Source organism: Colossoma macropomum, unplaced genomic scaffold (assembly GCF_904425465.1).
Source record: "Colossoma macropomum unplaced genomic scaffold, Colossoma_macropomum, whole genome shotgun sequence".
In the NCBI taxonomy this organism is placed as follows: Eukaryota; Metazoa; Chordata; class Actinopteri; order Characiformes; family Serrasalmidae; genus Colossoma; species Colossoma macropomum.
Window position 1 is genome coordinate 1,158,840 of NW_023494805.1, and position 24,453 is coordinate 1,183,292.

Sequence of the window (24,453 nt, forward strand, 5' to 3'; positions counted from 1 at the left end):
AGTGGTTTAGCCACTGCAGGTCCAGATTCCAACACCCAGCAGCACTGAAGCGCCTCCAGGACTAGCCACTCCACAGAGGGAGGTTAGTTTACAACAAATAAGTTAAGAAATGCAGGCCAGCTGTGAACCTTCAGCTAAAACCAAATACCGTGATAATCTCTCAAATACAACTAACAATACAAGCTCATATCTCCTCACTGCATCTGGCAAACAAACACAGCGAGGAGCTGTTAGAAATAGCACTATATTTCACATTTACTGCAACCATTATAAAATTTAAAGTCATACAAACATCAGAACTATTTTCAAATAGCACCAACGATACCAGTTTTAGTATCACATTTTAGTAAACATTAAATAAACACATAAACTACAATTCATAAGATTGCCACTGTTTTTTTTTTTATTTTTCCCCAATTTAGTCATCTCCAGTTCCACCCACTAGTTAGGACTCCCCCAGTCACACAGTACCACCAGCTCTACGAGGGTGAAGGCACACACAGGCTTCCTCCGAGACCCGTGACACACCACCGCATCTTTTCGAGCTGCTGCTGGACAGCCGAACACTAACAGACGCCTGCGCTGACTAGCATCGCGCTGAGTGATGCAGGGAGACGGGGGGCCATCCTACCCACCCAGAAACCGAGACCAATTGTGCTCTCTTGGACTCCCAGCCACGGACAGCTGTTGGCATCATTTTACATTCATTATTTCTGTTATTTTATGTTAAAGAAAACTTTATGTAGAAAATACAGATTTAAATATTACACACCGACACACACATTATCAAATGTTTTGTTCGATAAGTCTAGTAATTTGGGGACTTTAAGTTATGAACTAGTAATATAAGTATCTATTTACATTATTTTTTGTTTTACATTTAATCTCCAGTTTATATTTTATTAGAAACTTATGTTTGATCTTCTACAGCTCATGAGTTCATCATTTTGAACACCTCTAACAATATTTACAGCTTCATGTTGATGATCTGAAAGCCATGAAGTTGAACAGGATGAAGAGATTACAATCATTTTGCACATTAATCTGACATCAAATGAACTTTATTGAGTTGTAAACAGTGATTCCAAACTTCCCAACAGTAGTGTATAAATACAAGCTCACACATGAACACAAACGCAGGGAAGAGATGAAGGGTTATTTCAGATAGTATGAGGACCCGTAAGTCGATGGCAGAGTGTCTTCAAACATGGTGGCGTAGGAATTCTTGAGGAAGTCCACGTAGTTCTGAATACTCTGCTTGTGGCTTTCTGATTGGTCCAGACTGAGCTGAAGGTCCTTCAGACGCATCTCGAACTGCTTCTCACTCTGCGGAGTCAAACAGCAGCAACTACTCAAACTAGGCACATACGCACTGGTGCCTGAGACTCTGGAGGTGTGGCAAAGCAGATAACCACACACAAAGGATCATGGTAGTGCACACCCTCCAACAAAGGGACTTGTTTAATGTTATTGCCTGTTAGTTTAAGATGTGTGCGTGTTGTTTGCACCCCTGAATGTGCCTATATCTGCCAGTGTGTTAATTAAAAAGCACTTGTTATAGCAGAATCATGGCTAATTCTGTATTTCTTCTTCTGCCAATGTTACAATGGTGTCTGAAGTAGGACAGTGCCTCTCGAAGGCAGATGGCACGAAGAGCAGAGCCACAACAACAACCGTGACAATGCTGTGAGGCTGCACGCAGAAGATGGCCTGGCATGACTCGACGGCGCAGCCAAACTAGAGACCAGCACAGGTGCGGGAGGGCCCAACGACGGGGCGTACTGCGTGCTGTGCTGTGGGGAGCCCTATAATAAGCTGTAGGAGCTGTGGTATTGTGGCCATGGCCACGTGGCTAGGCAGATGACCACATGAAAAAGGCACATGGTAGCATGCGCCGTCCAACAAAAGGGCCTGGTTTATGATGTTTAATGTCTGTTAGCTTCAGTTATGTGTGCATGTTGTTTGTGTTACTGTCAGAGAGACCTCCACTTTGAGTTTAATGTTCTGTATGTGCCCCTTTCTCCCGGAGTGTTCAATAAAGACCACCTGTTATAGCAGAATCATGGCTACCCCTGTGTTTCTTCTTCTGATGTTACAATATATTATAAATATACTTACATTATAATAGCTGCTCAATTCTTTTAGCTGTGTGTATAAAATGGTGCATATATATATGTATGTATGACTATTGTCACAGTTGTACAAAAACCTTTTTGCATAATTTAAAAACTCCAGTTAACGTTTGTCGTTGTGTTAAGAAGTCGAGATGAATGGACCAATAGAAAAGAATAGTCTTCATACATTTTTCTCTGTTACAAGTTAATAGGTTTTTTTCATTTTCCTGTTTGCTCTGAGAGTGATGATAAACAGATGTGTATATTCTGTGAAACTCACCGACACTTTGCTGAGTCTGAGCTGCTTGAGTTCGTTTTCTCGTCGGTTCTTCTCGGCCTCCAGCTCCAGGATCCTGGTCTGTAGTGTGTTTTCTCTGGAGGAGGCCTTTTCCTTCACCTTACACACCTACACGCACATACACCAGCGTTATTACAGTGCTGAAAATCATTTTCTTAAAAGGAAGGGATTTCGTTTTTATTTAGCTTGAGTTTTTTGTTTTTGTTTTTAATTCAGTAAACATTTTAGTCAAGTCAAAGTTTATTTATATAGCAATTTTTGCCCTGTAAAGCCTGAAATAGTCAAGTCAGAGGCCGGAGAGTTTTTCACACCACGTTGTACATCTTTTACGTATTAACGTCACAGACACCGACTTAAAAACAAGGTCCAGCTCGATGTTTCGGTCTCAAATGATCTCAGAATCAACATCATACTGATGAAGGTTTGATGACAGTAGTAGATAACTCACGCTCATCCTCAGAAGACGCTCCTTCACCAAGTTTAGACTGAGTTCTCTTTGAGTTCTCTTTAAATCAGATTTATCTGTTCGGGGAAGGGGGCTGACGCACAACCCACCATACAAAATGTTCTGCGTGCAGCGACAGATTTTCGCCAGAGAGGTCTCCAAATCCCCAAACCTTACAATCGTGCATAGCGCAGCTTTGATTTTTAGTTTTTGTGTTTTTGAACTGTTGTTTTTATTTTCATTACAGTTAACAATGAAACATTTTGTTTATTTATATAGCACCTTTCTAAAGCTCAAGGTTGCTTTACAGAGTATCGAGACAGTCGGTCTCTTCTCACACTGCAGGAGCTCTCAGTACAATATAAGCCTGGAGGATAAACATATAAACCCATGAAGTTAATGTAGTTCCACAGCTAAATGTAGCCACAGCTAGGGAAAGCTTTAGCCCTGGCTAAGAAGATAAATTGGAGACAGTAGCTTTTCTAAAGCTAATGAAATGAGCACCGACATACTACTGGTCACATCAGTCAGCTGGTAGGCTATTTATTTGTGTTGATGTTGTGTCTCTATTTCAGTTAAACACCAGCATTTTAGCCTTAGCAGTGCATGTGCCTGTGTTTCTGTGGGCGGGGCTTTCTCTGTCCTGTAGCTTGCTGTGAGTTGACCCACCTGCTGTGCGACGTCTGTGAGAGCGCTCTCTAGCTGCCGACGGAGAGCCTGACACTCGGCCGAGCGCTGCTCCAGCTGCCTGCTGCTGTACTGCAGCGCCCCCTCCTGGCTGCTCAGTCTGCTGATCAGCTCCTGGTTCTCACTCTGAACCTCCTCCACCTTTCTGTTTAATCAGTGTCAGCAGAGAGAAGAAGGAGAACAGTGGTTTAGCAGGGAAGCTGCACTGAAGTCTGCTAGGGGTGATGGGTCTCCCACTTCTGCCCCCTATTATTACCCCCAGTTCTTACTTCCACCCCTCCACTCACTTCTGCAGAGAATCCACCTTCTGCTGCAGCTGAGCGTTTGCCTCCTTTATGGAATCCTTCATCTCCAGAGACGACTTCAGTTTCTCCGCATGTCCGTCCACCTGCAAACCAGTGTTAGACAGTTACTGACCATAACCCAACATTCAGCTAGAGTTAGGGTCAGTGTTGGACAGTTACTGACCATAATCCAATATTCAGCTTGAGTTAGGGTCAGTGTTAGACCGTTACTGACCATAACCCAATATTCAGCTAGAGTTAGGGTCAGTGTTAGACAGTTACTGACCATAACCCAATATTCAGCTAGAGTTAGGGTCAGTGTTAGACAGTTACTGACCATAACCCAATAATCTGCTAGAGTTAGGGTCAGTGTTAGACAGTTACTGACCATAACCCAATAATCTGCTAGAGTTAGGGTCAGTGTTAGACAGTTACTGACCATAACCCAATATTCAGCTAGAGGTAGGGTCAGTGTTGGACAGTTACTGACCATAACCTAAGATTCATCTGGATTTAGGGTCAGTGTTAGGGACAGAGTTAGGGTCAGTGTTAGACAGTTACTGACCATAACCCAATATTCAGCTAGAGTTAGGGTCAGTGTTAGACAGTTATTGACCATAACTCAATTTGCAGATTAAAATAATCTTTATGTAATTTTATATATTTATAATTTATTAAACAATCTTTATTCAACCTCTTCACAGAGTAGCCATAACATGCAATTGGAGCCTCTTTTAGAGCTCCCACAGTTCAGCTTTGAACTGTAATATTTTTGATTAAATTGTTTAAAACATTTTAATTAAGTTTTGCAGAGAGGGGTAAACCTCACAGTTTTAACCTCATTAAGGGGACTAACTGAGTACACTACACACAGAAAGACATTACTGCCACCTGGTGGTCAGAAATAGGCGATGCAAATGGACACACCTCTGGCTAATTTCTGGTCTAGCTGTCACTCCTAAACACACAGACAAACGGACTCAATCACACTAGGGTGTCACTATGGATTATATTATTAATAAATTACATTAACAATTAATTGCACCATTAGCTGTTTTCAACTGAACAATAATAAACCATGTACAGGTGTAAACATTAAAACTTGATTTGATATGATGCACTGACTGTTTCCATTTGATGCACTGTTTATTACAGTAAAATAAGGAATGGCTAAAAATGTTTATAAAATTTGTATATGTTAATATACAAATATGTTTATATTTTCAGTTTACAGCATTAAACATTATGAAACACAATATTTTAAACAAAATTGTGCTTTATAGTGTCCCAATTTAAATCAATACAGTTCGAGAACAATAAGTGTCATATGGTTACATCACTTCAGAAATGAACATACACTTGTATGCAAACGCTTTGGCGCCGTGGACAAATTCCATGTTTTTACTGATTTTTAAGTGTAAATAAGATACACATCCTCTACAGGAAACACACTACTACACATTGTAATACACAATTACTGTTTAACACACAAAATAAAAAAAATAAAACAAAGTTATGGCACATTTAATATTTCCTATTGTATTTATTTTTAATATGTTAAATAAAAAAATCTGAAATTACGCATTAAAAACAGAAAAAATGCATATGACTGTAAATTAGTTTTTTTTTTTATTGTAAGAGCGCCTGTGAAGAATTTAAAACAGACATTATCATAATTTTAAACTGACAACTAATCACCGCTGATATGTGCATTTATTAAAAAAAAAATAATAGTTGCATTTAATCCATTAGTCATAACAGCTCTAGATTGTTATGCAACTGCAATATACCTTGAACTACATTAAAATAATGAGACGAAAGTTATAAGTTTGTTAGATTGTGTGAAAGTAATTGTGACAGCCATATAACGCACGCACGCACGCACACACACACACACACACACACACACACACACACACACACACACACACACAGACCTGGATGTTGAGCTGTCTGATGGTCTCAGTCTTGTTCGAGATGGTGTTTTCGTAGCGCTGTAGCTGCTCCTGGCTGAGCTGCAGGTTCTGTTCTGCAGCCTGCAGTAACTCAGGGTACGACTCCAGCTGCCTCACCCGCATCTCCAAACACTGCCGCACCTGCAGGCGCACGGCCGTTACCTCCCCTCTACACCAACACCAACACCTCCCCTCTACACCTACACACACAGGCTACAAGGCCTCTGTGTACAGCTTGTGGACACAATGTTCACCGGCTTCTAACAAAATGGCGTAACTGCAGAGAGAGTGAAGCACTGCAGACGTTGTGTGAAAGCCTCAGCTGAGCGAACTCCACGGAAGAACACGCTGCGTGACAACGCCTGGGACTGGCCAGTGCAAAAGACACGAGCCAATATTCAATGAGTGTAATCTAGTGTAAACTGGTCAACGCCTCAATCTGAACAGATTCTTGCAGCAGCCAATGAGAACTGAGAGTCAAAGAAGAAAATACAGCAAGTAAACAAAGAAAACTGGCAAAAAGTCTCTTGCGTATGGAGTGAAGCTGAGATTAAGGCACAATCGAGTTTATGTACATTTAAAACTCTAAAAACACCCACTGATCATATTTTCAAATCCATGATCTACTTAAACATGTTTACCTGCTGCTTCTTTACTGTTTCAGTGCAAACGGCAGAGAGAACAGCAGCAGCAGCTCACATTTGTTTATCTGCATCGCCTAGCAATGGCAGATCGCGCGAGTTTGCGCGAGGTCAGTGAGCTCAGTCGGCCAAAAAGTGTGATTTATAATCTGCTAAGACTTTAAAAGTCGTGTAGTGAACCCAAGGCTTAATATGTGGTTTCTGCCATTGTACGACATACTGTTATCTATAATCATGGAGAAAACAAACAGAGTTTCCACAAACTAGCAAGTTACCATTTCATATTGCCACTTTCAGTCCATTTTGTCCAACAACGTCATAATTATACAACAACTGTAATAATTTTGGTCATTAATACATCGAGACATTATCTTTTTGTCCTCTAGTCAAGAAACAAACAGCAGGACTGCAACTTCTGCAGTGACAGTTAAACCCAACCCATCAGATTAAGCCTGAGGTTAGATTAGGGTTAGACAGACGGTAACTCAGGTTTAGGGTTAGAGTTAGATTCGAGGTTAGGGTTAGATTAATGGTTAGTTTTAGAGTTAATGCACATTTGATCAGTTGCTCTATAAGGCAGTTAAGGGGAACATGAGCGTTACCTGGGCCACCTCCTCGTCTCTCCCCTCTCTGAGCTCCCTGGTCTCCTGAAGCTGACTCTCCAGTTTGATTTTCAGCTCCGTCACTTCCACCTGCAGCTCCGCTATCTGTCACAGACAGCAGATTAACAGATGTCGCTGAGCATTCCACAGAAAACTGCACAAGCAAGGCAGTTTTCACTAAACAGTCTGTCATTGTATTAAAAAACCCTCTTGTATCAGATGTACAGAGTGAACAGGTCTGGACTTACAGTGTCTTAGAACCTGCGACCTCTATTCCACCCTCTTCCTTCTCCATTTTTTCAGTTAGACCCTCCTCAGTTTTCAGTGTTATTGTTTTTCTAATGTCATAATTGTGAGATATTTTGGTCAAATACTGTTTCACTATGAAATTTATTTCATTGTTTTTTTCTTGTATAAGACTGCTAGTGACCCAAAGTAAGTGTAGTTGTGCATGTATTTGCACTTCCATGAATTGTCTTTATGTGATGCTTTCCTGTCAGTTGTAAAGGGACAGAATGAGTCAGACGCATGTGGACTGTTATAACTGAAGGGGCTTTCCTAGTTTGAGGGAGTTCCAAATTCATTGTAACAAAACAGGTCAAGGTCAAATCCAAAACAATCCAAAACAATCCAAAACCAGAAAAACATCATCATAAAAAAGTCCAAGGTATAAGGCAGAAAGTCGACAATGACAGTCAAAACGAACAGGCAAATGGTCAATAAACAGAGAAACAAACCAGGGGCCGTATTACAGAAAATTCTTAAGTCTGAGATCATATCTTATCTGCTTTGTTGTCATGGCAACTTTAGTTAAGACAGAAGTTCGGACAGAATCCATTACAGAAGAACAGTTCTTAAGTCCATAATCTTATCTTATTTCCAAAAAAGAAAACGGTGTTACAGAAACATCCTAAGTTGCCGAAATATCCTAAATATTTTCTTAACTTTAAGATAAATTCAGAGCGTCTTAACTTCTGTTTAACCGTCTGTTTCTATTGTTTTATGCAGTGATGGGCAACTCAGTTCACTATAACCAGCATAATGACGCCACATTTATCTACACTGAAAAGCTGCTTTTGACTTGTGACGCTGCAGACTCGATCTCCACCGCCCCTCTGATCACCTTCGTGTGTTAATGTGGATGATGAAATATTACAGTGATGGTGGTGAATAATGAGGAGACGGAGCTGAACGTGTGTCTGTTTATTAGGAGGAGTAACGTTAGCGCGCTCGGCTAAAGCGTTTGGGAAATGGAGACTGAAACTTGGGAGCGGCGACGCTCTGATAAACAGCAGGGGGCGCTCTCACAGTATTCACAACTGACAGTTTATCACACTTTAGTTTTATTTGACTTTCTTCACATCAGTAACGGTAGCTAATGTTAGCTGCCTGACTAACTAACTTGATTATGTGTTTACTAGATTCAGCTGTGCTCGTACGGTCGGTTGCTAGGTAACAGACACAACAGTTGATTGTCGACTTCAATCAAGTAATTTAAGATTTCCTAACTTGAGATAAGATGCTGTAAGATAAGACTCTTATATTAAGATCAGATTTGCTTCTGTAATACGAATTAGTGAAAAATCTTATCTTGACCTGTCAGAACTTAAGACAAGAAGATAGGAAGTTTCTGTAATACAGCTCCAGAATTCAAAAACGTTGTGTGTTGTAGAGTCAGGGTCATGTGATCATCCAAGGGGTTCTGGGAATTGGAGTCCCTGCTGGAGGGATGTGTGACCTAATAATGTATGAGTTAACACTTCAAAAAACATTTGGTAAAGCTTTAAAGTGTGGACCTATTATTCAGTTATTAATCTTCAGACTTATTATACAGTAACTGCTATAAATTAATCATCATTATTACACTACCTGACTTTGGTATTCCTCCACCTGATGTTTTCTCTCCTCAGTTAGAGCTGTTTGATCCCTGAAGGCAGCGTGTGACTCCTGCAGTTTCTCCTCCAGTTCAGCTACCGTGGCCTGATAGGACAAAAATGACAAGATAAAAATCTGTCTGTGCTCATTGTAACAATGCAGCCAGAAAGTTTACAACCAAAAAACTGGGTAAAAACTAGCTCAACCAAAACACGGAATTCCACTATCCAAGTATTATTTTGTAGCTACTGTTGTAAATGCTTTACAGAACCCTACTAAAAATCCCATTTAACCTAATGAGAAACTGTAGAACAGACTCGGTTTATATCGCAATACCTACATTTAGAGTCAGTTATTCATTCAGCCTAACGAGAAACTGTAGAACAGACTCGGTTTATATCGCAATACCTACATTTAGAGTCGGTTATTCATTCAGCCTAACGAGAAACTGTAGAACAGACTCGGTTTATACCGCAATACCTACATTTAGAGTCGGTTATTCATTCAGCCTAACGAGAAACTGTAGAACAGACTCGGTTTATACCGCAATACCTACATTTAGAGTCGGTTATTCATTCAGCCTAACGAGAAACTGTAGAACAGACTCGGTTTATATCGCAATACCTACATTTAGAGTCGGTTATTCATTCAGCCTAACGAGAAACTGTAGAACAGACTCGGTTTATATCGCAATACCTACATTTAGAGTCGGTTATTCATTCAGCCTAACGAGAAACTGTAGAACAGACTCGGTTTATATCACAATACCTACATTTAGAGTCGGTTATTCATTCAACCTAATGAGAAACTGTAGAACAGACTCAGTTTATATCACAATACCTATATTTCAGTCATTAGGTATTCATTCGTACCTTCAGTGTGGAGTTCTGTAGGGTGAGTTCAGCGTTGTCACTGTTGAGTTTCTCCACTTTCTCCAGCAGTAGATCACTGGCTGCCTTTACTGACTGTCTCTCTCTCTGCAGCTCTGCATTGAGGACCGATATCTCCCTAACACACACACACACACACACACACACACACACACACACACACACACACACATATCAGCTATCTTCATACAATAAAAACCACACAAACAGCAGCCTTTATTCACTTTATATTCAGTAGGGTGTCTCCATACACATGTTGATAGGAATTTTATTTTGAGACGGTGGTTGTGAAGATGCTACATGCTGTGAATCTAATGTAGTTAGATTTTAAGCTATAAGATGTGAGATAATGTGAATGGTTCTATTTAACACAGTCCATTTTATAGCTTTCGATTTGCGTCACTACTAAGTTATTTTAGCACTTCTTGTTGTATGCTGTATGGAAAATGTACCATGTTGTGATGCAAAAACAACAGTAAGTTTTGTGTCATGAACTGGGCACATCGTCACACCCCTATTATGAAGTGAGTGTGAGGCTGGGCAGTTTTAGGGATGTATGATTGGAATGTGTTGGCAGGTTTTTGCTCCAATCACAGTCTGCACTCAGCCGGTTTATTACTGTGAGTGTGTGTGATCTGTGTTTATGAGGTTAATCAGGTGAGGCAGGTCAGTATCACAGTGTAGTAATACACCACTCATACAGCACTTTATTTGATTCATGTTATATAAATATGACACTCTGGTTAATAGAAAGTTCTGGAAATGTTTTGGGGTGCTTCATCTGTTCATTATGCCCTCATAGAGTGAAGTTCCGAATAAAAAGGTTCATACAAATTGGCCAGTTTGAAGCACAGAAATCAGCAGCAGCCATAAATATGCATGATCAGTTCATCATTAGTGTGTGTGTGTGGGTGTGTGTGTGTGTTTGTTTACTCTTTGAGTGATGTTATCTCTGCGTCCAGTCTCACTCTCTCTTCTGTAGCCGTCTCCTGCTCACAGCGCCACCTGTCTCTCTCAGAGCGAACTTCCGCCAGCTTCACATCCTGAAACACAAACACACCTTCATGGTCTGAAATAAGATCACAGCAGAACACTGTACCACCATTATACCACCCACACTACACCGCTGAACTACAAACAACACAATGTATAATCACAGCTGCTGATCACACCTTCCGAGAAAGATCCTGGCCTTTAACCCCTAAACATTCCAGGCTTATTATTCATCGACTACATGGACTTCACTGATGGAGCTTTTCTTAGGTTATAGAAGTGTGTAATAAATCTTTGGGCATGGGTTAGTAAAGGGTTAACTTCAACAGCAAGTAAGAACACCAAGGCATAACCAGAGTATCCACAACCGCTAACTAATAGAAACGGTCTCGCCTAACGCTTGTAGGCCCAGGTTAATGTCATTACTGCACAAGCCACAAGGCCTGGGCGATATCTAGCACGGTATCCTCTAGTTAAAAAAAAAAAATCACAATTATCTATTTTTATATACACTTTTTGTAACCAAAAAGGTTTCAAGTCTAGAAACCAGTCGTATCAGTTGATACAATTTTAGATTTTTATTAGAATGCACTGAAATTTTGGCTACTAAAAATTTCAGCTTTTTGGCCGAAAGATAATCTGAATGATAATGAAGATAAGAAACAGTGATTAAACCGCTGTTTCTTTCTGTGATGGTCCACACAGATGCGTTCAACCCGTTTGATCAGCAGATCAACGGTGAAAACATAGTGAAATGTGAAACTATTTCGTGGTTTCTATGAGGAATATTAGCCACAAGAGTTCTGTTCATGTGGAACATCAAGATGCTCAATAACGTCTCCATTGCAGGTTTGACAGCCCCTAAAACACGACTCGATACGCAGAACAACAGAAGCAGATAGGAAAGCTGATATTAAAGGAATGTTAAAGCTGTTTGTTTATTTCAATATCAAACAAGCCCTTTATAAACATCAGTGTTTTATCAGCAGCGTTTTACAGATATAAGTAATCAGGTGTAATTTTACTTCATCAGGCAAAATATAAAGATCCCAAAAGGATTATTCTGAGTGATGCCATAGAAGAGCCACTTTTGGTTTCACTGAACGGCTCTTTAACCCTTACAGCATTTTTGACTGTCTGTATGGCAAATTATGAACCTCTAAATCTTTTCCAGGAACATTTTAGCCTCATAAGTAAATGGTTTTTAGGGCTAAATTGTTTGAAGGTCAATTTTTTGATCACCATTATTTGCTGAAGTTTCTAAAGTTTTCCATTCAAGCCAGTTAGGAATCTTTATCTTTAAGAGTGAAGCTCACACACAGACCTTCTCTCTGAGCTGATCGTATAACTTCTCCACAGCGCTCTCAAACCTCTCTGCTCGGAGTTTCTGAGCCCTCGTGGCTTTCTTCAGAGCTTCTTTCTCCTCAGACGCTGCTGCAGATACTGAGTCCATCTGAGCCCTGAGATCCTCCAGCTCCAGCTTCTGCTGGGCTACAGTCCGCTCCAGAGCCTGCACAGGTCAGCAGACGGACAGTGTTTACTACATACTTAACACATCTCACCACCCTTGAAACCAAACCTCTTATTTCCATTCTGGGAGTTTTTGTGTTTGCTTGTAATGCAATTTGAAAATATCACAATTCATAACAAATGAATCAACATAAACAGTCCAATATTACTTAGAATATTAATAATCACTGAAAGCTAAGTTTTTCCTTCTCCTGTCAAGTTTTCTGGAGATACGAGGTTTTGTGTCAGTGATATACACACACTGTTGTTCAAAAGTTTGGAATATTAATCGTTTCTTTTTTACTTTACATAGAATAAAAATAGTCACGTGCACCAAGACATTATTGTCACTTTTGAACCACAAGCTATTATGGATGTTAATTTTATTAGCTTCTTAATTCTTGATGTTCTCAGTGATTTTAGAATCTTCTCTGTTCATCATTAATTGCTGACTTTTTAAATTAATTTTACAGCTGCTAATTATTTGTAATTTTATAACATTGTGAAGATGTACAGGACTAGTACATTAGGATCATTTTATACATTTATCTACCACACTGCTTTTATGTTACTGAAAACAGTGATTCTAAACTTTTGAACGGTAGTGTATATTACACAGTTAAGTATTTAACACTGTACAAAAGTCATACAATGAAAACAAAAGCTGAAGTGTTTCTCTCAATATTGCTGTTTAGTTTTTGTTGTTTGTTTTGCTGCGGACATTCTGGTTTTGATTTAGCGCTTATTTCTTTGAAACCTGTAATTTTTTGTACAGCTCTTTTTCTCATGCCTAGTTTTTGTTTTCATGAACCATAATAACAACAACATTTGGAACAGTAAGACACTAATATGTAGAAGGAACTCTGCACCATGCAAGTATCCCTACAGCTCAGTGAATTAAGGGAAACAGAGAAAACATCAAACATTAACCAATTTATGCAAATAAAAATAAAATAAATAAATGAGCTGCTACATGTAGTTAGCCGAGTATCGGCTCCTGCAGGCTCACTCACCCTCAGCTGCACCATCAGCCGGTTGTTCTCAGCCTCTTTGTTGCGGAGTTGGAGTTGTAGGTGAGCTCGGGTGGTATCGACTGAGCGAGACAGCTGGACCACCGACTCCGTGTTCTCCTGAACCGAGACAGGAACCATCAGATAACAATCCACTCTGAATACAGACGCTGACTGTGACTGACCACCAGCCAGTGTGTTTGCAGGCGTCCTCAAATTACAATGAAGACTTGAAGAATAAATGGCTTGTTAAATGTAATTTGAAGTGAATATATACAGCCAGGGCGCCCAAACCTTTACATACAACAGTATATCACTGCTGTCCAAAGAAAAACCTGTATCTCAACTTTTGTTTATTTTTACTTTTCTGCATCATTTTAGAACAGCAGCCGTCCTTTACATCGTGTGAAGATTTCTTGATGAATGCACTGAAACGCTCCAAAATGGAGTGGAATTTATGGAATAAAATCTCTTTACATAAACTAACACTGAATGTGAGGAATGTTTTTGTTTTCCTTTGGACAGCGATGACATGCATGTGTTGATTAGACAGTAAATTTATATTTTCATTGGAAGTTCTGGGTCAATATGAGGTCACAACAAGCATCTATCACACTTCTACATGCGTCCAGTGTTGCTGCAGTGTGACCGCCGCACCCACCATTTCCTTCTTCCGAAGAGCCATCAGTTCCTCCACCTTCCTTTCTCTGTCGCTCAGCGACAGCCTTAAATCCTGAAACACAAAAACACGAAACTTGAATTAAATATATTCACAGTCTGAGTTCTGAGTGACTAGCTGGAAGAATAAAACATGAATTTAATTAAGTTTAAATTCTGATTCTTTTTATCTTCCTGGGTTTCTTAGGATGTACTATAAAACCAGAGATATGATCTCTACATCCAAAATGATTATTTAGACTTCTTTCACATTTACGCATTTGGGTTCTGCAATGTTCCCCATTCCTCTTTGCACAACTGCTCGAACTCTGACAGCTTTGCACTTGCATTGGGGGGGGTCATAACTGAACAGCCATTTTTCAAATCCAGCCACAAATTCTCTGTTGAATTGAGATCTGGACTGTAAAACACTCCAGGACAGTAAAGTTGTTGTTTTTTAAGCCATTTCTGTGTTGCTTTGGGGTCACTGTAGTCCTGGAAGACAGATCTCTCGAGGCTCAGGTTTCTTGCAGACTGCATGAAGATTTCCTTCAGGATTTTTCTGTATTCTGTTGCATTAATTCTACCCTCACAAGCCTTCTGAGGTCTGCTGGAGAGAAGTATTCCCACAGCATGCAGCTGCCACCACCATGCTTCACTGTGGGAATGGTGTGATAAAGGTGATGTGAATAGGGTTTAGTCTGATGGACAAAAAGTAAACTGCACCTGAGGAGTCATGTGAGTTTTATTTAACAGTGGATTTCTTTTTGCCACCCTCTCATAAAACTGTGACTCGTGAACCTGGGCAACAGCTGTGCTATGCTCTTTCTGTTTCATCATGACCGATTGAAGTGGACTCTGTGGTACATTTAGGGACTTGGAAATATTCTTATATACTTTGTCTGACATGCTTTTCAATCACCTCGTCACAGAGCGGCTTGGAGTGTCCTTATCTCTTCATGGTGTAGATATGCTATGATGCTGATTCACCAGAAGTTCCAGACAGAGGTGTACTTATACTTCATCACTTGGAACCCCTCGACAGCACATAGCTGATCTCCATTTAACTAATCACGTGATGTTGGCTGCACCAGTAATCATTTAGGAGTGTCACATTAAAGGGGGTCACTAATTATGCAAGCAGGTACTTCACGTTTCATATTTGTAATTAACTTAAACAACTTTGCGGTGATGTTTTCACTTTGACATGAAAGAGTCTGTTTCTGTTGACCAGTGATTCGATGTACCACAATAACATGAAAATTATCAAGGGAGTGCATACTTTTTATAGGCACTGTATAGAGTACATTCTAACATATTTTTATGAATACATGCATTTCCAATGACCAAAACTTAGTCAGCTGTTGTTGCTATGGCAACCTTACCTGATTTTCACGTTCGGTCAGGGCCAGCTTCTTTAGCAGAGCATCTATATGTTTATCTGTCTCCGTCCGACACATCTGAGAAAACAGTCAGATTTCATTTGTAGACTCATCAGGAAAGCCTCAATAAAAACTGTCCTACTGTACATGCTTATTCATGCTTATTCGTATTTTATTACAGGTGTTTCTGTGTTTAATAACTCTGTTCAGCTCTGTTCTCTTAGGTGTTGCCTACTTTGAGTTTTTGTCTCTGTTCGTGTTGTGATGATCTGAGCTTCATCACAAGCATCTCAGTGTAGCAATTTCCTTAACCGACCATCCAAATGATAAACGCTATTGATGAGTCGTGTGTTTCTAACTCACTGAGGCAACTTGAATTCTTTTCCGAAATAGAATAAGACAAGTATGAGCACAGTAGCAAGCATTTGACGACGCTGGTGTAGATCAAATTTAGGGCAGGAAACGAATCCTTTCATGTGAAAAGTAACCGACTGAGTCCCGGCTGCAGTCAGACGACTCTCTGCGTTTCTTCCACTTTGGGTTTCGAGTCTTCAGCCTCAAATATTTCACCATAATTTTGCTGTCTTTTCTGTAAACTTTGTTCAGCTTGGTTGTTTCAGTTTCTGTTGTTGTGTAAATTAAATTCAAACTAGCAGTTGTTTTTAGTTTGCTGAGTCTTGAAATAGGTTTAATTTTCATCCTATGCCCCCAAAAATGATTAGCTTTGATTATGAAGATTATAAAGATTATAAAGTTGAAAAGTCGATTATAAAGTTCAATAGTACCTTGAAAACTCATAATGTTAGTTGTGCTGCCCTTTGTATCTAAAAAAAAACGTAATATACAGTCAAACACTACTAACATTCTGTCATTAAAAGGCTGTAATACTGTTACCATCATTTTTGGCAGTCATTGTTAAAATGGCCTTAAATTAGCTGAAGTGTTAGCTACATTAGCCTTGTAGAAGCTCCAGAAAAAAACAACAGACACCAAACATGTCTTGGCTGATCGACCACACTTCAAAGTGCTACTATAACCCTTCCCTTAGCCTTCTAATCCTAACCCTGGCCGTTGATGCTGGTGAAACAGTGCTGACACTGGTTACAATTCTTCATTATTAATGATCACAGAGTGATCAGTATCAGGTGAGAGAGCTCTCCTACCTCCTCCTCCAAAAACTCCTTCAGCTGCTGACGGACGGACGCGTTGATCCGCTTAAACACCTCCAGCTTCTCCAGCAGCAAGCCCTTCTGTCTCGACAACCTTAGCTCACTCGAGCATCTGGAATCCTTAAGAAATAAGTAAACAAATAAAAAAAACAAATAAATCAACCTGAAACTTAAAATTCGTCTCACCGAACTGCCAAAATTATTCTAATCAAAAATCAGATGCATAAAAACGTATCACTTTTAAAAACTAATAATATATATAAAAAATGTAATATTGCACATTAATAGGACTTGGTGTTATATATTAAGGATGCACTAATATGGGAATTGTGGGCTGATGCCAATACCCCATTCTTTTTACCAGTTACAGAACAATTTAATCTATGTTAGTAGAATAAATGTGGTATTAATGTAGAACATCACCAACCATCACTTAAACTTTCTATTATGTTAACATGTGTGAAACACTGCTGTAACACTCTAGTTTGCACCACATAAATCAACAAATAAATGAATATTGTTCAAATTGATGGTAATTAAGTCACTGTTACTACTTGATTAACTGTCTCCAGGCAGACCTAAACCTTCCTTCATTAAATTACATCAGGTGCTCCGTGTCCATGTGATGCTGGAGTGCAACGAGAAATTTTACGAACACACTCACTGCCCAGATAAACAGTTTTCAAGACTTTTGAGAGGACTGCCCCCCCGAGGCTCAACACCAACTGTTCTGTTCCTGAACATTGGGCCTCGTTCTCCAGTATCTTCCTAAGTTTGTTCTTAAGTGTGTTCTTGATAAAGATCCTAAGAAAAAGTCTATGTCAGATTCATGTTGTGTTCTTAAAGCGCAGAACTGTTCTCACCTTTGTGTTCTTGAGTGTGTGTAGATTCTGATCTTACCTAAGAACAAACCCCACATGAGAGAACACAGATGAATTACAGAATCTTTTAAGAACAGTTGGTGAATGAGGTCCAATGTCTTCAAACTGTGCTGTAGGAGCCAAATGCCTCCTGACAGCTTTAGGCAAAGGCAGAATGTTTTGTTTTCATATATATGCATAATTATAAAATGTATATTATTTGATGTTTGGACGACGGCAAAATTCCTCCTATCTTAATGCCTTGGCGGGTGATGTATATCACATGTGGTGTGCATTTTTTTTTTTTATTTGGTTCCTTTTAAGAACTGAGCCATGCGGTTTTCTGACCGTGTCCTCATGCTATGGACTAGTTTTCAATTTGGAGAAATGTGGAGCCAAGAACACGTCTGTTAAGCTGTAAACATGACTATAGTGGATTCTTTTCTTTGCGACTGAAATAGAGTAAATAAAGTCAAGAAATACTCCAAACATCCGTGTGATTTGGGCAGACAGGCTACCAGGGTGGAACATGTCAGTCTGCTTTTATTTTTGGTTTGAAAATCCATGTTTACTGTAAAAAAGTTCTTGAAACCTCACATACACTAAAGTCCTCCTCCAGTATGTCTCTGAAGGACACCAGCTGGACAGCAGCGGAGGTGGCGGCCGACTCTGCCGCGATCAGCGTCTTTAGGAGGAGCTTCTTATCCGTCGTCGCAAAGTTGTCATAGCTGTGGTTAGAGGTTGGAGGACAGGGTTAAGGTGTAGATGACACAGAAAAAAACATGACCAATCTAAATCTGAGCTCTTACAAACTATGGATCTACATTCTGTGATGTTCACACAAAGTGCTCAACGTTAGCTGAATTTCTGCTCTCACACAGTTACAAGCTTGTAGAAAGCACCAATGAGAGGGCACGGCTACGGACCCCACTGGTGACATTGCCTCTTGATAAAATCAATGTTTAGCCACAACTTAGTATGATGTGGGAAGAAAGATGATTAAGTTCTGATAGTTGAATCGGGGCCCTGCCGAGGACGCCACCTCTGTCTGTTCCCTTTCCCCTGCAGTCACTTGAGTCCATGTCTTGAGGACTCCAACTCCCATGAGTCAGTGGGAGATCACATGACTCTCCACCCATCACCAGCTACCGATAAACGTTCATTCCAGTGTTGATCATCACTGGAATTCTCATCACCACACCTCATTTCATTTCATTAGTTAGTTAATAAAAAAAGCCTGGACTTTAGGTCAGTTTAGTGCGAAGTATATTCAGACCCTTTCATTGCATACTGACCATTCTTTTGTCTGAAAAACCCTTTTGTGTTTTGCCCTTTTGGTTGGATTGCTGTGTACTGTTTGCCCTCTTGGTTTTTGATGCTGAACTGGTTTTTGGTTTTGCTCTCAATGTCTCTCTTGTTTTGGTTATCCTGCTCTCTGGTACTGACCCCAGCCTATTTCGACTACGCTCTTTGTAACTGTCCCAAACAGTCAAGTAAAATTAAACCTTGTCTTTTTATCTGCACGTGTCTGATCTGTGCTGGTTTCGTAACAAGCTGATACTGACTCTAAAATTTTAAATGTGCCCATGAGCTGTACGTTACGTTGGAAGATGTTCTCTGTTTGTTTGTCTAAAAAAATCCTTTAGTTAATTACTTTTGGACTTCCTCCCATTTCATTTATGCAGTCATGTGCACTTCACTATCAGATTTGGGTTAGTCGCTCAAGGCTGCATCCCAAGTGCCCTCTCTGGGAGTCTGCATTATCCTCCTCACAGTCTACAGGAATGGCAGCCTACAGATACGGGACATTTAGTTTGGGCAGTAACATTTCATGTAAGGGACTTAAAGCAATGACGGTGGCAACGGCAACTAAAAGGATAACTGTGCTCTTGTGCACGCGCACAGGTTCCCTGTCTTCTGCCTGCCGGTTTGACCACTGCAGTCCGAAACAGTTGTTAAAACATGAGGTTTAAGTGACTGGACGCAGACTGTATATTTGGAAAAGCTTATCGTGATGTAATTAATGATGATGATGTCACCTGGTTCTGTCCTCAGAGAACCTGTGGTTCTGGCTAACTCTGGATCTTCTTCCACTGCCTCCCTCTGACGTCCCATCCAGATCGCCCGCACACAACAGGTCATCTCTGGTCGCCCTGGAGCCGAGCGGAGATTCCCTCAGATCCACTGAGGACAGCGGCCACATCCCTCCGACGGGCTGAAACAGCTCAGAGAGGAGGCCGGTTATCAGCAGCGCTTCACACAGAACAGGCCAGTGTTACAGAACCACAGCAGTGCTGGGTTAAACAGCTCAGACTCTCACAGGCAGGCCTTAGTCCTAGAGATACAGACAACTGTATGGACACATTTTATGCATTTTTAAGCCTCCATATCAGGGAAAACTTCACTTTTTAAAATAAATAGGTTTGATGCAGTAGTAAACATTGATAAAGTCACAGAGAACAAAAAATATTGAAATATTAAATGTTTGACACAAAAATCTAGCCTTCTATTAAACATCCAGCAATGTCTGAATGAAGTAAAAACAAGATAAAAATATAATTAAACTCAGCTTTAAAACACTGATCAGACCTATCTGGGAAATGTGTGGGTGTGGCCTAACATTCTAATATGCATATGTGATTGACAGTCCTCAGTCCAACACTCCCAGCCTGCTACAGCTCTGGAGCAGAACTAAACACAACAGAGCGAGTGAAGCAGAGTGGTATACAGGTGGCGCTGTAGGCCATTATAAACATCATCCAGCATTTATATGGAGTATTCAGATTAAATCCACCCATTCAGCTCCTCCCAAAACAAATTTGCATATATTAGTCTCCAAGGCACAGTAAAAAAAATGATCAAGCAGAAATTATTTAGGTTGTTCCTCGTGCATAAAAGCACACAAACGTTCTAAGTGGACCTCAGGGGAAAATAATCAAAACAATAAATAATAATAATAAAATACAAGGATATGGGCTCTTTGAAGTTATTCACCTCATAGCTGCTCTCCTCCTGCTGCTGGTCACTCATTTCTGCTCCTGGTGTCTCTGTGTGGTAAGATTAACAATATCTGTTCAACATCACACATTTACTAACAGTCTGAATTCTGTTTTCACAGAATTTCCATAACATCAATGTCCGAATATATGAGATATTTTAGCAAGAAGCTGAAAACGTTTGCTTGGTTTGTGTCTGGATTCTGTTTAATGGAATGAAATGTGCTTTTGCTGGACTTGTCTTTTCAGCAGTGTGCAGGCAAAACTCTTTATACTCTGTTTTGTTCTGAATATATGAGAGATCAATTGGTATGGCTGCTAATCCAGGCAAGACAAGGTTTTGAATGCAGGTGGCCAGTTAATCCGGTCAGGCCTTCAGGCTGGAAAGGCATGTTCTGACTTAGCACTGATTAAAGACATTAACCCCTTCATGACCAACAGCTAAATTTAGTAGGATTAGGGTAAAAACACAGAACACGTTGTGACTGGTCTACAGTGGTGAAATTCTGTATCATTATGTCTTGGAACAACATCAATATCCTTTTGATTTTTCAGACCGCATGTAACCGAGTTATACTGTATTGTTAAGAATGTGTGGTGATAAGTAATAAAATGACTTTTGATCCAATTTTTCGATTGATTTGAGCATTTCATTTGGAGTAATGCGGAGCAAAGAAGACCAAAGTACAGTTAAATCTTTGGATATGGACTTTACTGGGAGATTCCAGCTTGAAAATAGAGTGTAATATATTATTTTCCGTGTTGTTCAGTGTTCTGTAGCGCAGCATCATCACTCAGACTCATCAGTCTGACAGAATTTACAATTTTATATCGATTTCGCGTTTCATTCATCAATATTCTCACTACATTACCCAGCATGCATATGCAAATAAGTGACACAACCACTGGAAATCCCTGTGGTGTCGACCAGTCCTGACTGCTAGCCTAGCACTGAGCTACAGGCTTGTAAATACAGACCTGACATTCGGCTTCCTTCAGCGTTAAGCAGCCAGTGGGCAAATTCAAACAGCCCGCCCCCCAGTACTCCACCCATTTTTCAAAAGCTCCTCCCACCTTCAAGATGCATCATGAAAAGGGGGTTTAGTCTTTTAACCTTAAAACCTCTCAGTAGGAGACGACCCAGAGACTGAGAGGTTTTTGGGCCACTGTTGTTTCGCTGATGGCAAAGCTGGCAGTTTACTGGCTTTTTGCTCAGCGCTTTCTGGCTGGCCCACTGGAGGTTAAGCAACTTTTCATCACCCATTTCCACTCACAGGCCAATTTACTGATTTCTCCTTCATTTCTTTGTTTTGTTATTCTTTAAAAATTAGCTTAGTGAATAACTTTAACAGTAATGTCATAAATAAAGCCGGTTATATAGCTGTAACCTAATCTAGCGCAGAGTCAGCAACAACATTTTCAACTAAAAATCAAAATCTAGTTTAGTTTATTAGAGGAGATTAAAACACTAGAGCTTGTGTGCAGGACAGTAATCTGGGTAGTCAGAGGGTCCGTGCTGGTAAGAGGATAGTGGGCCACTGTCGGCCCACTGATGGCAGAGCTGGTGGTCCACTGGTGTTCTGCTCAGCATTTTACAGGCGGTCCACTAGTGGTTAAGCAGAGTATTAGAAAAAAATTCACTGATCATCACTCATTTTCCACTCCTAGTCCAGTTTACTGATTTTTCCTTCCTTTCTTTAGTTATACTCTGTAAATTAATTTAGTAAATCATTTTATTCATCATTCATTTCAGTGTCAGCAACAACACTTTCTATAAAATCACTGTATATCAGGCCTAGTCTTTATTTTTTTCTTTCTCAGTTGATTGTAATATTTGTTTTAGTTAAAAAAAATAAAATAAAAGTCTCTGTGCATTTAAAAACTGTTTGAAGAGATTAAAAACTAGTTAGAGCTTGTCTGCAGGGCAGTAACCTGGGTGGTCCGAAAATGGACCAGCAGTGGCGTACAGTCAGCTGGTGCCACCAGATCAAGCCAGAGGCCCGTTATATGCTGGACATCTGGGGAATAGGCAGATTCACAGCAGAAGCAGTGATGGTTCCATTCTTAATTTTGGCGTCACTTTAATGGGTTACAGAGCAGCATTCAGGCCTGCAAAGACTCCCAAAGCTAAACTAAAAGCTTTTACACGGTGACCAGCTCTACTCACTGCCCTGCTTTACAGAATTAGCAGCAGCTAATGTGCAAAACAGGACAAATCAGGGCGCTGCTGCGTCGACTACCTTGCTGAAATGGGACCATTAGAAACCATGAGGATTTAAACCTAATGGCTTTGCTTTCTAATGGAAATTGGTTTAATGGTTTGTAATAGAGACCACTAATCTCCTGTAGGATACCTTTAGATCCCATTAGGAAACCATTAAATGCATTTAGAATCAGTCATTGGTCACCTGTTGAACCATTAGGATCCTTTAGACTGTGATACCAACCCATTAAAAAAGACAAAACACATTACAAAACCATCAGGAACCAGCAGAACCAACACTTTATGGTTCTTATGGGTTTTTCAGCAGGGATGATTCTCAAAAACAGGAGAGTCAGGCTGAACTTATTTATTCTGGTGGTAAACTTCTCCATCGCCAGCTTCTCGTTACAATTTCCCGTTCCACCTTAAACGGCACAGCAGTTCCATACACTCGCCAGCGTCTCTCGAGGCGCCAGACTGTGACTGCCGCACCATTTAAGGTGGAACGGATAATTCGAAGGAGAAACCGGCGAACAGGAAGCGAACTTCAGCCTCGAGTAAGGACAGAGAGTGCTAATGTACCTTCTGGTTCCACGAGTAAGCCTTTAGCACCAGGATAAACGAGTTCAGAACGCGGAGAACATGAATAAAAGAGAGAGAAAGAGAACAGGGGTCAGTAAAGAAGCCAGACTGTCGCCCACTCACCACAGCCAGCTGACCAGCTCCGGGTATAATGCTCCTCCATGTGACCCCATGGCGTCAAAGCGGGGTGATAAGCTCCATAATCCCGCACAAACGGCTGTTTCCCTTCATCCAGCCCGGCTTTTCATTCAGACACTTCCCCAGACGCGAATCCCCCCCGACTGACTGCAGCTGTAACCGCGACGCAGCTGATTTCTATGGTGCTGAACGTAAACAGCGTGTTGCTGGGCGGGGCGGGGGCGGAGCGATTATCAGTGGGCGGGGACAGTTTGTCGATGGGCGGGGCCTATACGTGTTTGTAATGCAGCGTTCATGAGCACCTTAAGAAATCCCTAAGGTGACATGGGGATCGTTTTTAACAAGGCGTGGCCACGAATTAACATACCCTGCTGAAAAAAGACAATTAGAACCACCTGATGGTTTTGCTTTCTAATATGAATTGGTCTAATGGTTGCAATTAGAGACCACAAGTTTCCTGTAGGACACCTTCAGATCCCATTAGGAAACCATGAGAACACCTGTTATACCATTAGAGTCCTTTACACTGTGATATCAGCCCATCAGGAAAACACACAGAACTGACTACTGGACGCCTCCAGGAACCAGCAGAATTCATTTAACCATTAAACTGAATGGTTTCTATAATATTTTCAGCAGGTGTAGAATAACGGTCCACTATCCTCTTGCTATCAGGGTAGCTGATATGTCCCAGACAATGAGCATATATCGGTCCGCTGGCTTGATAAGGTCGGCACCCCGCTGACTGTTTGCCATTGTTGGTCCACCATCGGACCACCCAGAGTACTGACATTTTTTGACTTTTTTTCAGAGCCTGATGAAATGAGTTTGAATACTTCAAAATACGTCTTCTAACGTCTTCAATACTGTACACCAAGCTGCAGTGCCTGCATTTGTAGAGACTTTATTAGAATCCATTGAGTGCACTGCCTTTTTAACACGGCGGGGTTTATATGGGTCATTTTACAGAAACGTCCATTTTGGTGTCTCTATCGTTTACAGATACAGACACTTAAAAATGTTAGGGTTACAATTTATTTACATTTTTAAATAAAACAAAAAGTTATTTTAGCAATTACACCTTCTTGAGCCTCAATTTAGCAATATTGGTTTTTAAATCAATTATCTAGAATTCCAAGCACCACAGAAGATCTCGTCCCCAC

General features: G+C 40.5%; 1 protein-coding gene across 3 annotated transcripts; it reads right to left on the reverse strand.

The window, feature by feature from the left end:
- Positions 1-503: 503 nt before the first annotated feature.
- On the reverse strand, positions 504-23,505 carry LOC118826313 (outer dense fiber protein 2-like). 3 transcript variants are annotated; one of them, XM_036597246.1, is made up of 18 exons: positions 23,276-23,505; positions 20,366-20,418; positions 19,411-19,586; positions 17,973-18,099; positions 16,506-16,631; positions 15,346-15,420; positions 13,965-14,036; positions 13,307-13,423; positions 12,109-12,294; positions 10,725-10,834; positions 9,774-9,909; positions 8,896-9,006; positions 7,027-7,131; positions 5,766-5,924; positions 3,832-3,932; positions 3,527-3,689; positions 2,395-2,520; positions 504-1,326 (listed from the first exon to the last, which is right to left on the reverse strand). In XM_036597246.1, exons 1-18 carry the CDS (start codon positions 23,313-23,315, stop codon positions 1,156-1,158), a joined length of 2,154 nt encoding a protein of 717 aa, XP_036453139.1. In that variant the 5' UTR covers positions 23,316-23,505; the 3' UTR covers positions 504-1,155. The 3 variants fall into 3 exon arrangements, with proteins under 3 accessions (XP_036453139.1, XP_036453138.1, XP_036453140.1); XM_036597245.1 differs by having other exon boundaries at positions 19,411-19,595; XM_036597247.1 differs by lacking the exon at positions 5,766-5,924 and having other exon boundaries at positions 19,411-19,595.
- Between the last annotated feature and the right edge of the window lie 948 nt (positions 23,506-24,453).